Genomic DNA, 12,746 nt, shown 5'->3' with positions numbered 1-12,746 from the left:
CTCCTTCCCTTCCAGAACTGGATCCCACAGGCACAATCCCTGCCTGGAGCAGGGCAGCCACAGGCACCCTTGGGCTCTGTGTTTGAGCCAGCTGAGGTGGATTTGCCAACCTGCTGCCCCTGGAGTGGGGGAAGGAGGGGTGTCTGGACACAGGGACTGTGTGTTTGGGGTCATGGGCTCAGCAGTGCCCCAGCCAAGGCCCACCAGTACCAGCAGGCCACGAGCAGTTTTGGCACTGGGAGGAGATTTTTGAGATGCAGTCACTGCTGGGGTCTCCCAGGGGAGGCTGTTCATGCTGCCCAGAGCCAGGCAGAGATTTGGGAAGTGCAGCATGAGCACCAAGCTGGACTGGACACAAGCACTGCCAGTCCCTCGGCCACTGGGAGAAGGACCAGTGTGGAGATTGGGCAAACTGGTGCTTCTCCCAAAGGCTCACAGGTCTGGTCTGCAGCTCCCATCAGCTTCTGGTGTGCTCCTGGGTCTGCCTTCTGTTTCTTTTCCCCCTGTACCCCACCTCCTCATTGACCTCTGCTGAGGACCTGTCCTGGGTTATCTGTTAGCTGATGCTCAGCGGGGAGGACAAAATCCCAAAACTGATGTGGCAGAGGATCAGGGCAGAAATAGAGACTGGAGAAAGAGAAGGACCAGCTGGTGGCTGCAGAGGGGAGGGTGCTGCCCTGGGTGGGCACTGCCAGGACTCCCAGTGCCCCGTCCCCTTATGGAGAGCTGTGCCATGCCCAGGCAGACACAGAGCGAGAGGAATCCTGCAGGCAAATCCCCCCGGGCTCCTCCGCTCGGAGACTCCTTAGTGGTTTCATGAGAAATCAATAATGCTTTTGCATGGTCATAATCGTAAAATAAGTACAATTTATGGCTGCTGCTGGGGCCAAGATTCTTTCCTAGTGGATGAAGTGGAGAGAGAGCGACACACAGACACTTTCCCACAGTATTTTCCTTTGCACTGGAACTGCAGATCAGCTCTGGCATCGTGGCAAGGGGAGACCCCTGTTTTGGGGTCTGTGTTGTCTGTGTCCATGTCCTGTGACCCCTGTTTTGGGGGTGCAGGTTGTGTTGTCCATGTCCCCATTTGGGGGTGCAGGATGTGTTGTCCATGCCCCCATTTGGGGATACAGGGTGTGTTGTCCATGTCCCCATTTTGAGGGTCAGGATGTGTTGTCCATGCCCCCATTTGCGGGGTGGGGACAGGGTAGGTCATCCATATCCCAGTTTAGGGGGGACAGGGTGGGTTGTCCATGTCCATCCCACACTCAGGCTGTGTCCTTGTCCCTCAGCCCGCCGGCAGGTGGAATGGGGCAGCCATGAACGGCGATGCCCTGTGCCAGGAGCCCTCTTCCCCGCTCCCCGACTGGAGGGAGTTCTGCAAGCTGCACGCCCAGGCAGCCGCCGTGGACTTCGCCCAGAAGTTCTGCCAGTTCCTGAAGGAGAACCCCCACTACGACACCCCCGGGGCAGAGACCTCCTTCTCCCACCATTTCACCGCCAACTTCCTGGACATCTTCAGCCTGGAGGTCAGCCGGGTGTTCGTGTCTGACTCTCCCACCAAGTACAACATCGTGCCCTTCGTGGGGCTGCAGAACTGTCACGTCCCCTACGGGCGGGAGGTCACCCCGAGGAAGGAGGAGACGTCCACGGAGTCCCTGGACAGCATGGACGCCCCGCTGGGCGCCAGCCGGTACCTGACCCCAGCCCAGCAGGTGCAGGCTCGCAAGGTCTCCTCCTACGGCCAGTCCCGCAGCTCGGAGGATGTCTCCATCCACGCTGCTGCCAAGCCCAAGTTCAAGAAAGGCTTCTCCCTGAGGAACATGAGCCTGTGCGTGGTGGATGGAATGAAGGAGATGTGGCACCGCAAATCCTCTCCGGAGCCGGGCGCTGAGGCTGCTCCGGGTGGCCGCAGAGCCGAGGGGGAGCCGTGGCCAGCCGGGGGCAAGGAGCCTGGGGACCCTCGGGAGAAATGGACCCACAAGCTGCGCCTGTCCAAGGTGCCCTCGTCCAAGGTGGAGCTGGTGGACATCCAGAGGGAGGGGACGCTGCGCTACATGGTGGCCGATGACACGAACTGTGTGGGGAGCTCGCAGTGGCAGAAGTGCCGCCTCCTGCTCCGGAAAGCGGTGAAGGTGGAAGGAGAGAGGTTCCTCCTGGAGTTTTATGTCCCTCCAAAGGTAAGTCCTGGCTTTTGTCCACCGTTGTTTTTATGAGAAGTTCAGGCAGCAGTTGGGTTTTGCTTGGGGCTTTTTTTGTTTCCACTGCTGAGCTGGGCTGAAATCCAGCTCTGGTCCAGAGGGAGATCTGGTGCTGTGTGGCTGAGGTGCGAATGGATGGGAAAATGTGCTTGAAACCCATCCAACCTGCAGGCCAAAATGAACCCCGCACTGTTGGTGTTGGTCTGTGCCTCTCACCTTTTGAGAAAATACAAAACATGAGCTTAAACTCGAGTGCATCTCTCTGGAGAGCAGCTCGGCACGGGTACGGATGGTGGGCACTGCTCTGGGCTGGACTGGGGGCTTCCTGAGCCCATGGAACAGGGCCTGGCTGGAAAGAAACAACTCCATGTCCATGGTGCCCACAAGGCAGCCTATGAGAGAGCAGGAGAAGGACATTTCACAGGGGCGTTGAGTGACAGGACAGGGGGGGAAGGGAGTAGGGATAGGTGAGACATTGGGAAGAAATTCTTCCATATGAGAGTGAGGAGGCCCTGGCACAGGGTGCCCAGAGAAGCTGTGGCTGCCCCATCCCTGGCAGTGTCCAAGGCCAGGCTGGATGGGGCTTGGAGCAACCTGGGATAGTGGAAGGTGTCCCTGCCCATGGCAGGGGGTGGAACAGGATTCCTTCCAACCCAACCCATTCCGTGATTCTATGGATGGAGGATCTGATGGAGCCTGGTGTGTCAGCTGCACCAAAGAGAAAATAAACTTGGGTTAAAATGGAACAACTGCTGCTCTTAAAACATTTAGGAGAGAGCTTGTAGAGGGATTCCATTTTTAGTGTATCTTGATTTGCCTCTAAAAATCAATTTTGAAATTATTTCACGGCAACTTTTATGAACATTGTCTGCTCTTCTGTTATAATCACACCCCGTTTAGGTTTACAGCTTTTTCCTCTCATCCCATCATGCTTTCCATCTGGCAAATGTAAAAGTGGCACCAGTCTGGCACAGCTGGAAGAAAACTGCTTTTTGCTTCAGCAGCCCACAGCTTTGTTTTTGCATAGACCCTACAAAAACTATGGCCACGTCTTTAAATCTTTAAGGGAAGAACCCTCCCAGAGAGGAGGGGGTTGGAATGAGATGATCTTTAAGGTCCCTTGCAGCCCAAACCATTCTGTGATTCTAAGACCCTTCTCTGGCTCAGGGGTGAATTATCACCTTGTTTCCTCTCCTTTCGAAGCAGCTGCCACTTCCTTTCTGACCTTCTCCTGTACAAACACCAAGATGGAAAAATTCCCCAGGGATGGGCAGAGCCTTGCACGGCTGAGACATGTCTGGAGGCAACACTGGGGCTCCGGGGCTGGTAGAAACGAAACATCCTGCAAGGGAAAAAGCAGTTTCTGTTCTGTCTTGGATTTATTTATTTTTATTTCCCAATAAAAATGGGAACTGAGCCCATTATTGGTAACTTGCAGCCTGGAGCTCCTTGCTGGCCTCATCCCACCCACTGCAGCCAAGGCACCAGGCACAGGTTTTGGTGACTAAATCTCATCTCTGCTTCCTGCAGCTGCAATGCTCCAAATCCCAGAGCCCTGGAGGGGACCAGCCCTGGAGAGCAGCACCACGAGCTCCTTTGTGGGGATTTGTTATAATTAAAACAAATATCTGGGGAATTTGTTGCTCAGCAAACACTTGGAGTGGGAGGCACCGGGTCTTGCCTCCCCACCGAGGCTCCGGCGGGTGCCAGGGGCCCTGGGGGAAATTCATTTTTCTTTATTTTAATGTAATTAAAATTCCCTGCATGGCTGAGGCTGCTGCATCGTGGCTGCCCGGTTGAAAGGCGGCTCCTGTGCGGGAGAAACGGGGCTGCTTTCCGCATGGGAAGCATCCCCCACCAGACAGCACAGCTCTCTCCATCGGGAGAGGGTTGAAAATGGAGAGAAATTAAGTGGTGTTGGCAGAGCTGGCACATCAGCCTGCGCTGGAGCAAGGAGGGTGGTTTGGCAGTTAAAAGCACCTCCCTGTCTTCCACTGGGCCTCCTCTTGGTTTAATTCACAGAGCTCAGAGTTATCAGGCACGGGAGGGAAATCAATGCTGTTTATCCCCCCCCCGTAATAACCACACAGGCTGAGCTGATCTTGCCTCTGAGAGCCCTGCTGCATTGTCCCCAGGGACAGTTTGATTCAATTGAGTGACTTTTTTTTTTTTCATTCATTGATTTCTTTTCATTTATTTTCTTTGGTTTTTTGGGTTTTTTTTTCTTTTCCCAGGCTTCCAAACCCAAGGTGAGCATCCCGCTGTCGGCCATCATCGAGGTGCGCACCACCATGCCCCTGGAGATGCCTGACAAAGACAACACCTTCGTCCTAAAGGTGAGAGCAGGGTGTGTGTCCCTACAGGAACCCCCTCTGCACCTGCAGCCTGCAGCACAGGAGGCTCAGTCCCCAAAGGGATCATTGCCTTGGCTTTCAGAGCTGAGATGCCAACAGCACTCGTGCTCCCCACAGGATCCCTGCCTCCTGCAGCTGACACCAGGGTGTTCTGGGATCAAGCTGTTTGGCTTCTCTGTGCCACCAGGAGATGGGTTAAATCAGTGTCCAGAGAGAACCTGCAAGGAAAAATGCTCCCTGGTGCAGCTGCTTGTGGTTTTGTGGCTGCTGCTGTCCCAGATCAGTGACTTGTGGTGGCTGCTTCATTGACACACTGTGATGGCCCTTAGTGATGTGGTCTGGTTGACAAGGTGACATCTGGTCAAAGGTTGCACTTGATGATCTTGGAGGTCTTTTCCAGCCTTAGTGATTCAGGGAACAACTGTGGGGGGCCAATGAGACCCTAGGGATCAACCACACATGAGTCTGGGGGCGTGAGCAGAGAGTGAAAGTCTCTCTCTTCAGAATTTTCCCTATCATGCAATTAATTAGCTCAGTGCTGCCTCCTGCTCTGCTGGAAGACAACAGCCTGTCATGGCAGATCAGGGCTGAATTTTGCAGGGTCCTGGACACCACAATGGTGATGGGCCATTGAATTTTGAGCATTTCTGGGTTCTACCTCTGCTAAACAAACACCTCTCTCCCTGATGCTTTTCCCTAAGAGTGTGTGGCAAAGCAGAGCAGAGAGGCCAGGCTTCCCGGCTGAATAAACCTGCTTGAAAGCTTAGAAAACTAGGAAAGGAAAAGGGGGGGAAAATTGAGCCTGGATTTGTGAAAGCCCCCAAGCCTGGTAGCCTGCCTGGCCCCAGCACACATTCCCATGGGAAATGGCTTTCCATCAAATCCAGCTCCTTGTCAAGGTCACACACGTTCTCCTGGCACCCTCCCTTCCCCAAGGCCTTCTTGCTCTTCAGCCTCAGCAGTGGTCAGTGTCCACCATGGGCACAGAGGCTCATTCAGCTGTTGTCTTCTGTGCCTCAAAGGCCAACCTCAAGTGTCTTCTTCTCTCCAGACTGACCAGCCCAAGGTGCCCCTTGCTTTCCTTGCAGGCTCTGGAGAGAGGACGCCCTGAAGTACACATGGGGCCGCAGCCCAGAGCGGGTGGGAAGGATTGCTTCTTCTTTCTTCTTCCTCTTTGTCCAGCCCGAGCTGATGCAGTTGCTTTCCTCACACCCTGACGATGATGATGGTGACTCACATGCAGCCTGTGGGCTGGTGGAACTCCGGGATGATTTTTGCAGAACTGCTCCCAACTCGTGGTTCCCCAGCCCGCACACATGAGGTGATCACCGTGAGCCAGAGCTCGCCCTGTCCTTGAGCTGGAGGCTGGTTTCAGCTTTTTATTCCACCTCAGCTTTGACAAGTTCATTTGAATTCTTGCCTGATCCTCCAACACACTTGCAGTGTGGTGTCATCCCTGAATTGATCAGGCATCCTCGCATTCTTTTGTCCTCATTACTGAGGAGCATGCACGGAGAGCCTTTGATGGGAAGGAGCTGCTGAGCACATCCCTCAGCTTTGACCGCTGGCCATTGATCTCTGCTCTTGGAATATGGCTCATCAGCTACTTCTTGTCATGTTCTCTAGATCCCCTTACAAGTCCCACCTCAACTGTGTCACCTCAGTGTCCAAAGCGTGGCCAACACCGAGGGTGTGCCACTGCTTCTCCCTATCCCTGGGGCTGTCACGAGCATGAGCAGGTGGGTTTGGTCATGGCAGATCCCTGCTGGGGGGATTCAGCTCTGGGATGCCTCCTGGGTGCCTGTGAGGGTTGGTTTCTCTGGCTGCTGGAGGAAAATTCTGGGCTTGCCCTCTTCCCATCTTCTGGAGTCAGGCGTGCTCTCTCCACACCCACTGCTAACAGCTTGGTGACTGCTCCAGCCATTCCTTTAATTCCCTTCAGGAATGCTCCAAACCCTGCCAGCTGGGAAATGCCTGCTTTACCAGGTACCTCCTGCGCCTGCCCTGTGCTGGCTTTCACCCTGCCACAGGGGAATTGATCAGAATCGATCCTTTGAGTGAGCTGAGGCAGCAAGCATGGCATGGAGCCCCCCCAGCCAGGCTTTGCCCTCCTCTCCCAGCTGTTGGCACAGGATGCTGTTCCGCTTTTCTCACACCCACAATTATTCGTGGCTCATTTTCTACCCAGGTCTTCCTTGCTGGGACATCTTTCTGCTCTCCCATTTCCCCTTCGCTGGCTGGACTTGCAGAGGGGGTGAAACACCCCCAATGCTGGGGTACAGATTAGGTGGGCAAGCTGGGTGCTGTGGTTTCCCTTCCTGTGTGATGTGGAGCCCAATGTCTACCTTCACACACAACATGCAGGTTACGATGGGTGGAAAAGCCCCTGCCTTGTTTGGGGAGGCCACACTGAAATAGTTTCTGCCAGATTGCCTAAAAATGAGCAGCCAGCATGTCCCCAGAGCCCATCAGACACCAAGCACGTGCAGTTTTTTCCATTGCACAAGCAGGTGCTTGCAAAATACCCAAGCCCTGCACGTGCTTTGCTTGCTGTCATGCTCTGCATGAGTGAGCAGCCGCATCTCCCACGTCAGCTTCATGCCTTGCCCTTAAAAAGCCAGAGAAGATCCTTTCTTCTGGTTAAACAAACTGGGGACAGGGATCTTTGCTACTCCACTCCACCTCTGCTCAGGACAGGGTCCAGGTCCCTGCTCAGCCCCAGCCAGGGCTCTGCTCCTCCCTGCTTGTTTTCAGGACGGTGATTCAGTTGTTTGTGATTAATCGGATTTGCTTGGAGGTTGTCTCAGCTGGCAATGTGACACCCTCCCCGAGTCAGGGCTGCTCTGCTGCCTCGGGAACACGATGTTTAAGGCTCCATGAGGGATGCAGGGAAACCTGCCAGAGGCACACAGCATCCCATGGCATCTGAGTCCACTGATGTGGAGCTTCTGGGCTCTCCCCAGAAAAGCACAGCTCCTTTGGGCTGGACAGTTTGGAGGCTCTTTTGCATCCTAATTTTTATTTATTATTTCTTTTTCCTATGAAAGGGGGTTTCTCTCCCACTCTGTTGCAATCAGAAGTCAGAAGCCTCATGGACCAGAGGCAGAAAAGATAACAGAGGAGAGGTTTAAAACTCCTGGGGTCTGGCAGGGTTTTGGGGCAGAGAGCAGCATGGCTTCTGCTATACCTGTGCAGAGCTAGTTTTGGGGGGACACAGAGGTGCCCCAGGAGTGAGGGATGCTGTCTGTGCTTGGGCATAGTGCCATGCCCCTCCAGTGCTGCCAGCCAGGTGTGGTTTTTCCATGGAGGCGTAAAAACTTTGTAAAAAACCTTGTCATACATTTGCTCATAACAGTGGGGTGGGGATTTTCCTCTGAGCCCCAGCTGTGCTCAGGGGTCATCTTGGATGCACCAGAGCATCTCTGGCGGTCACCCCTGGGAACTCCTGTGCTGGGATGGGGTGGGACACTGATCCTCTGGGTCACCCCTGGGAACTCCTGTGCTGGAATGGGGTGGGACACTGATCCTCTGGGTCACCCCTCAGCACTCCTGTGCTGGGATGGGGTGGGACACTGATCCTGTCTTGCTCAGTTGGGGTGCTGTTTAGGGGGTCTGGCTGGGTTGTGGGGTGTGCTTTGCCTTGGGATGGGGGGCAGCACTGCAGCACAGCTGACTCTGTCCCACATTGCCTGCAGGTAGAGAATGGGGCTGAGTACATCCTGGAGACCATCGACTCCCTGCAGAAGCACTCGTGGGTGGCAGATATCCAGGACTGCATCGACCCCGGGTAAGGAGTGCTGGGGAAGGGGCTCTGTGGGGCTGAGCTGTGGTGCCTCACCACCGAGCAAGGGCTGTTACCCTGATGCAATTTTTGCTGCTTGGGTTGTCACAGGAAGTGCCCAGCTCACACCAGCAGAGGTCTGGGGGCAGAGTTAGCAGCCTGTGTCTGCCAGGGGTGCAGAGCACTGGCTGCCTGTTCACCCTTCTCTGCCCCATGTCCCCTCAGCCTGGCAGAGGCAGGTGACCTGGGAACACAGCCTCAAAGCAGGAAGTTCCTAACACCCACCTTCTGAAGCTTTTATACTATATTTGAGCTATTTTCCATGTGTTTTTCCAGCTTAGCATCCCTGATATATTTAAGATCCTGCTGGTTGAATTGATTTATTTGTATTTCTATCACAGTGGCATCAATGTTGTCACAATTGGAATCACAACTCAGCCAAAACTTCTCATCTGCTGTTCCATCAGCACACACAGCAAATTGTGTAGGGAGGTTTGTGTGCCTGGTGCTGCTGCCCTTCAGCTGGTTCAGACATGCCCAGCCTCCAGGGAAACCTTGGCACTGCTCTTCTTGGCACAGTTTTGGAAAAACAAGGTGCCCACGCTTGTGGCAGTGAAAACCTCAAGCAAACCTGGAACAGAGGCTTGGAGATGCTCCTGCTTCCTCCAGGCTGCCTTTGCCCCCTCCTGCTAGAGAGAGGCATTTGGTTGGTCACCCTGGATGCTGCATCTCACAGGGAGGATGCACTGGTGCACTCCAGGTCTTTGCTCCTTTTGCTGTTTTCTGAAAACTGTAATTCATTGGCATGAACTGCCCAGAGAAGCTGTGGCTGCCCCATCCCTGGAAGTGTCCAAGGAGGTTGGACAGGGCTTGAAGCACCCTGGCCTAGTGGAAGGTGTCCCTGCCCATGGTAGGGGGTGGAATGAGATGAGCTTTAAATTCCCTTCCAGCCCACACCATCCTGTGATTCTGTGATTCAGGAAGCAATGCTGAGGCTGGGCTGCTGATGTGAGGCTCGGAAAAGGCCTTTTTTCCCTCACTCCGTGTTTCAGTGCTGGTTTTCCAGCTGGAGCTGAGCACCACGGCCGTGCTCCCCTCGAGCCACCACAGAAGCCGCCGGCATCCCTGCGCCAGCCCCTCCCTCTGCCCCTGGCAGCCTCCCAGCCCTTTCTGTTTGCTTAGCACCCAGCGCCGGCCGGCTTTGGCCTCCAGACGTGACTGTAAAGCAAATAATAATGAACTCCAGAGCAAATAATAATGAGCTGTTTAATACACCGCCACACACGCTCGGTGCCAAGAGCGAATTCTCAATCAGCTCCCGATGCTCGTGCCAAGGGCTGCGTGCTGGAGCCGCTGCGTGAGCACCCGGCGACGGCTTTTCTGCAGAGCGCTGTTGGTTTTGGTTTCCTTCCTCCCTTCTTGTTTTTAACTGGCTGCAGCTGAATGACTCCCAGTGGCTGATTCACTTACTGGCCACTAAATAATTCAGCAGCTCACAGGGAGCTGTTGCCACTGACGCAGCCGCTTCCCCGCTGCCTGTGCCCACGTGGCCCGTGTGAAGCAAGAGCAGCCGAGTGCTGTGGGCAGCTCCGGACTCTTGCCGGTGGCTGGGATAAAAGTAGGTTGTGGAGCAAGTTGGATGCTTGTGCAAGAAGGGTGCTGAAGTGCACAGGGAGGGTCAGCAACAGGGATGCTCTGAGTGGCTCCCTTGCTCTATTCCCACTCACTCTTTTGCTCCAGGCCTCCTGGCTTGGTTTTTTCATGTCTCTTAGGGATGTAATTCCCATGGGTCGGTAATTCCCTTTTCCCTTTGCAGAGGGTGAAAGTGAAAGTGCCCTCGGGTGGAAGTTGGTGGTGGGAGGGTGTGTGGGTGCAAAGCAAAGCGCTGAGAGTCAAGGTAACAGCTTTCCTTCCAAACCCACAAGGCTGCAGCAAAATCCTGCAGCTGGAACTGAGCAGCATGACCTGTGCAGTGTGGGCTTGCAAGGGTTTAATCCCTCCCACGCTGGTTTCTCACCCCCAAAAAGTCATGTTGTTTGATGGCTGCTCTGCCTCACCATGCTCTTGGTGCTGTGGCAATCCCTTGGGAGGAATCTGGGAGCATCAGGATGTGCTCTTGGATCACACTGGAATTTTGTTTGGCTGAGTCCCCATTTCACGCCAGTGAGTGGAGGTGCCGCATGTGTGTGTCTCTGTCTGTGCTCTCCTCCAGGGACAGTGGGGACGACATTGAGCTGGTGTCCTGTGCACAGGGAGCCTGTCTGCCAGGCAGGACAACCTCCTCCAGCTGCGAGTTCCTGGCTGACGGTAAGGAACTACATCTGGGAAAGCCTGGGAGTCACTCAGAGCTATAACCTAGCCCTCAGGTGTCTAAGATCCAGGAGTATCCAACACAGTTGCCTTCAGAGCAGGACAGCCCCCAGCTTTGCCCAGTGATGGTGGGTGATGCTGAGCCACTAACTCATCCCTCTGCAATTTCCCCTGCAGATGTACCCAGGCCACCGGACAGATGTGCCCTGCCCAGCACTCACAACACCGCCACAGCCACTGCTGTCCCCGTGCCCCACAGCCGGGGCAGGGATTCCCTGGGGGAGCTGCTCACCCATGTCCCACTGGAAAGCTTCCTGCAGACACTGGAATCCTCCCCCACCGCTGGTGGGCATCTCACAGGTACTGGGATGCAGGATGCAGCCCCAGCATCTCGCTCTGGAGGGTGCACGGAGGGAGAGGAGGAGGGGCCAGGAGGAGAGGGGGTGATGTCCGGGTGCTCCCTAAAAACCTGCTGTCCCTGCGGGCAGGGGAGGACAGCGAGGCCGAGGCGGAGATCAACCTCTCTGACTTCCCCTGGTTCCACGGGACTCTGTCACGGATCAAGGCAGCCCAGCTGGTGCTCTTCGGGGGCGCCCGGAGTCACGGATTGTTCGTCATCCGGCAGAGCGAGACGCGGCCGGGGGAGTACGTGCTGACCTTCAACTTCCAGGGGAAAGCCAAGGTGGGTGTCCTCTGCTTCTCCATGGCCTCTGCTTCTCTGTGAACGTCAGTGTCAGCCCTGCCCAGCACCTCGGGGTCCTTCTTGCTCTGTGGGTGACCCCAAACACAGCAGCTCTGCAGGGAGCTGCACTCTGGTAGGGCATCCCTCAAGACCGCCTGCCCTTGTGCCCCAAGAGGCCTCTGCACCCTGCCCAGCCCCTTCTACACTTTCCCAACTGGATCAGTGCCTGCCATGTGAGCATAAGGTTAAATACCCCATGGAGGCTCAGTGTAGCTTGGCACACCTTCCCCTGCCCTCTCCTTGTCTGTTCAGTGTCCCAAAGTACACAGATGCACTACAAAAAACCAACCACAAGTAGTTTCTTGCTGGGTCTTTTTCCTAGCAAAGAGATTGCCTGTTCTTGTCACCTTGCAAGACGCAGTTCAGGTGAGCTAGAGGCTTCCCCAGGCTGTCTGTGACACTGGGATCAGAGCTTCAGCCTCCCTGGTTGTACCCAGACGCCCTTCTCTGTGTGTTTCTTTATGGTGTTCTTCCCCGGAAGGGGCCAAACTTCTCCTGGGGCTGCAGCGAGTGGGGTTTTACAGGAAACACCCTGCAGCAGGGTAAACATAACAATCCTATGTTAGGAACAAACCTCCCTTGCCTGATGGAGGTGGCTCCTGCCAATTGCACGGGTAGGTCTCACCCTCACAACCCCCAGCTCACCCCGTCCCCTGCACTTGCAGCACCTGCGCCTGTCGCTGAACGAGAGCGGGCAGTGCCACGTGCAGCACCTCTGGTTCCAGACTATCTTTGACATGCTGCGCCACTTCCACACGCATCCCATCCCGCTGGAGTCGGGCGGCGCGGCCGACATCACCCTCCGCAGCTACGTGGTGGCCCAGAGCCCACAGCCCGGTAGGTGCCAGGGCTGGGCAAGGCTGCACGTGGAGGGCTGGGTGTGAGGAGCGGGCTGGGATCTTGCATGGACAGATCCACGGGATTCCCCCCCTAAAGCAGTGCCCTGCTGATGTGTGGGGCCATGGAGATGCACCAAGGTGGGTGTCACCCTCTGAAGCTGGGCACTGAGGTCCACGCAGCAGCAGGGCTGTGTGGGTGTGACCCCCTGTCCCTGGCTGCGGGTGTCAGTCCCCTGGCTCGGGCAAGGAGAGGAGCAGGGGGGTCTGCAGGGCTCGGAGCATCCTGCTATGCTGGGAGAGAGTGGGAAGGAGGGTTGGAGAAGAACAGGGTCAAGGATGGAGAGGGGATGTGGGAAGGTACCAGCAAGGGAGAGGGAAGGGGCCAAGCCCCAGGCAGCACTGGAGGGGTCAAGCTCCTGTTTCTCTTGCAGACACCGGCCCCCCCCCCCCCCTCGTGTAGCAGCCACCGGGCTGCCGGGTCGACCTGCCACCTCCACACTACTTCTGCAGCACAGCACC

General features: G+C 55.7%; 1 protein-coding gene across 1 annotated transcript in view; it reads left to right on the top strand.

Moving 5' to 3' along the window:
* SH2B2 (SH2B adaptor protein 2) overlaps nt 1–12,746 on the top strand; it is a 20,396-nt gene extending 7,650 nt beyond the window's left edge. Inside the window, exons 2-9 of the mRNA XM_017743026.1 lie at nt 1,293–2,180; nt 4,436–4,537; nt 8,251–8,342; nt 10,549–10,643; nt 10,824–11,006; nt 11,135–11,328; nt 12,054–12,225; nt 12,659–12,746. Of these exons, the coding sequence (XP_017598515.1) occupies nt 1,320–2,180; nt 4,436–4,537; nt 8,251–8,342; nt 10,549–10,643; nt 10,824–11,006; nt 11,135–11,328; nt 12,054–12,225; nt 12,659–12,687 (1,728 nt within the window). The 5' untranslated portion in view covers nt 1,293–1,319 and the 3' untranslated portion in view covers nt 12,688–12,746. The remainder of the gene's footprint in view (nt 1–1,292; nt 2,181–4,435; nt 4,538–8,250; nt 8,343–10,548; nt 10,644–10,823; nt 11,007–11,134; nt 11,329–12,053; nt 12,226–12,658) is intronic.

Source organism: Corvus brachyrhynchos, unplaced genomic scaffold (assembly GCF_000691975.1).
Source record: "Corvus brachyrhynchos isolate BGI_N302 unplaced genomic scaffold, ASM69197v1 scaffold99, whole genome shotgun sequence".
NCBI lineage: Eukaryota > Metazoa > Chordata > Aves > Passeriformes > Corvidae > Corvus > Corvus brachyrhynchos.
Note: the sequence above shows the minus strand (reverse complement) of the source record. Positions and strands in the feature narration are given on the sequence as shown.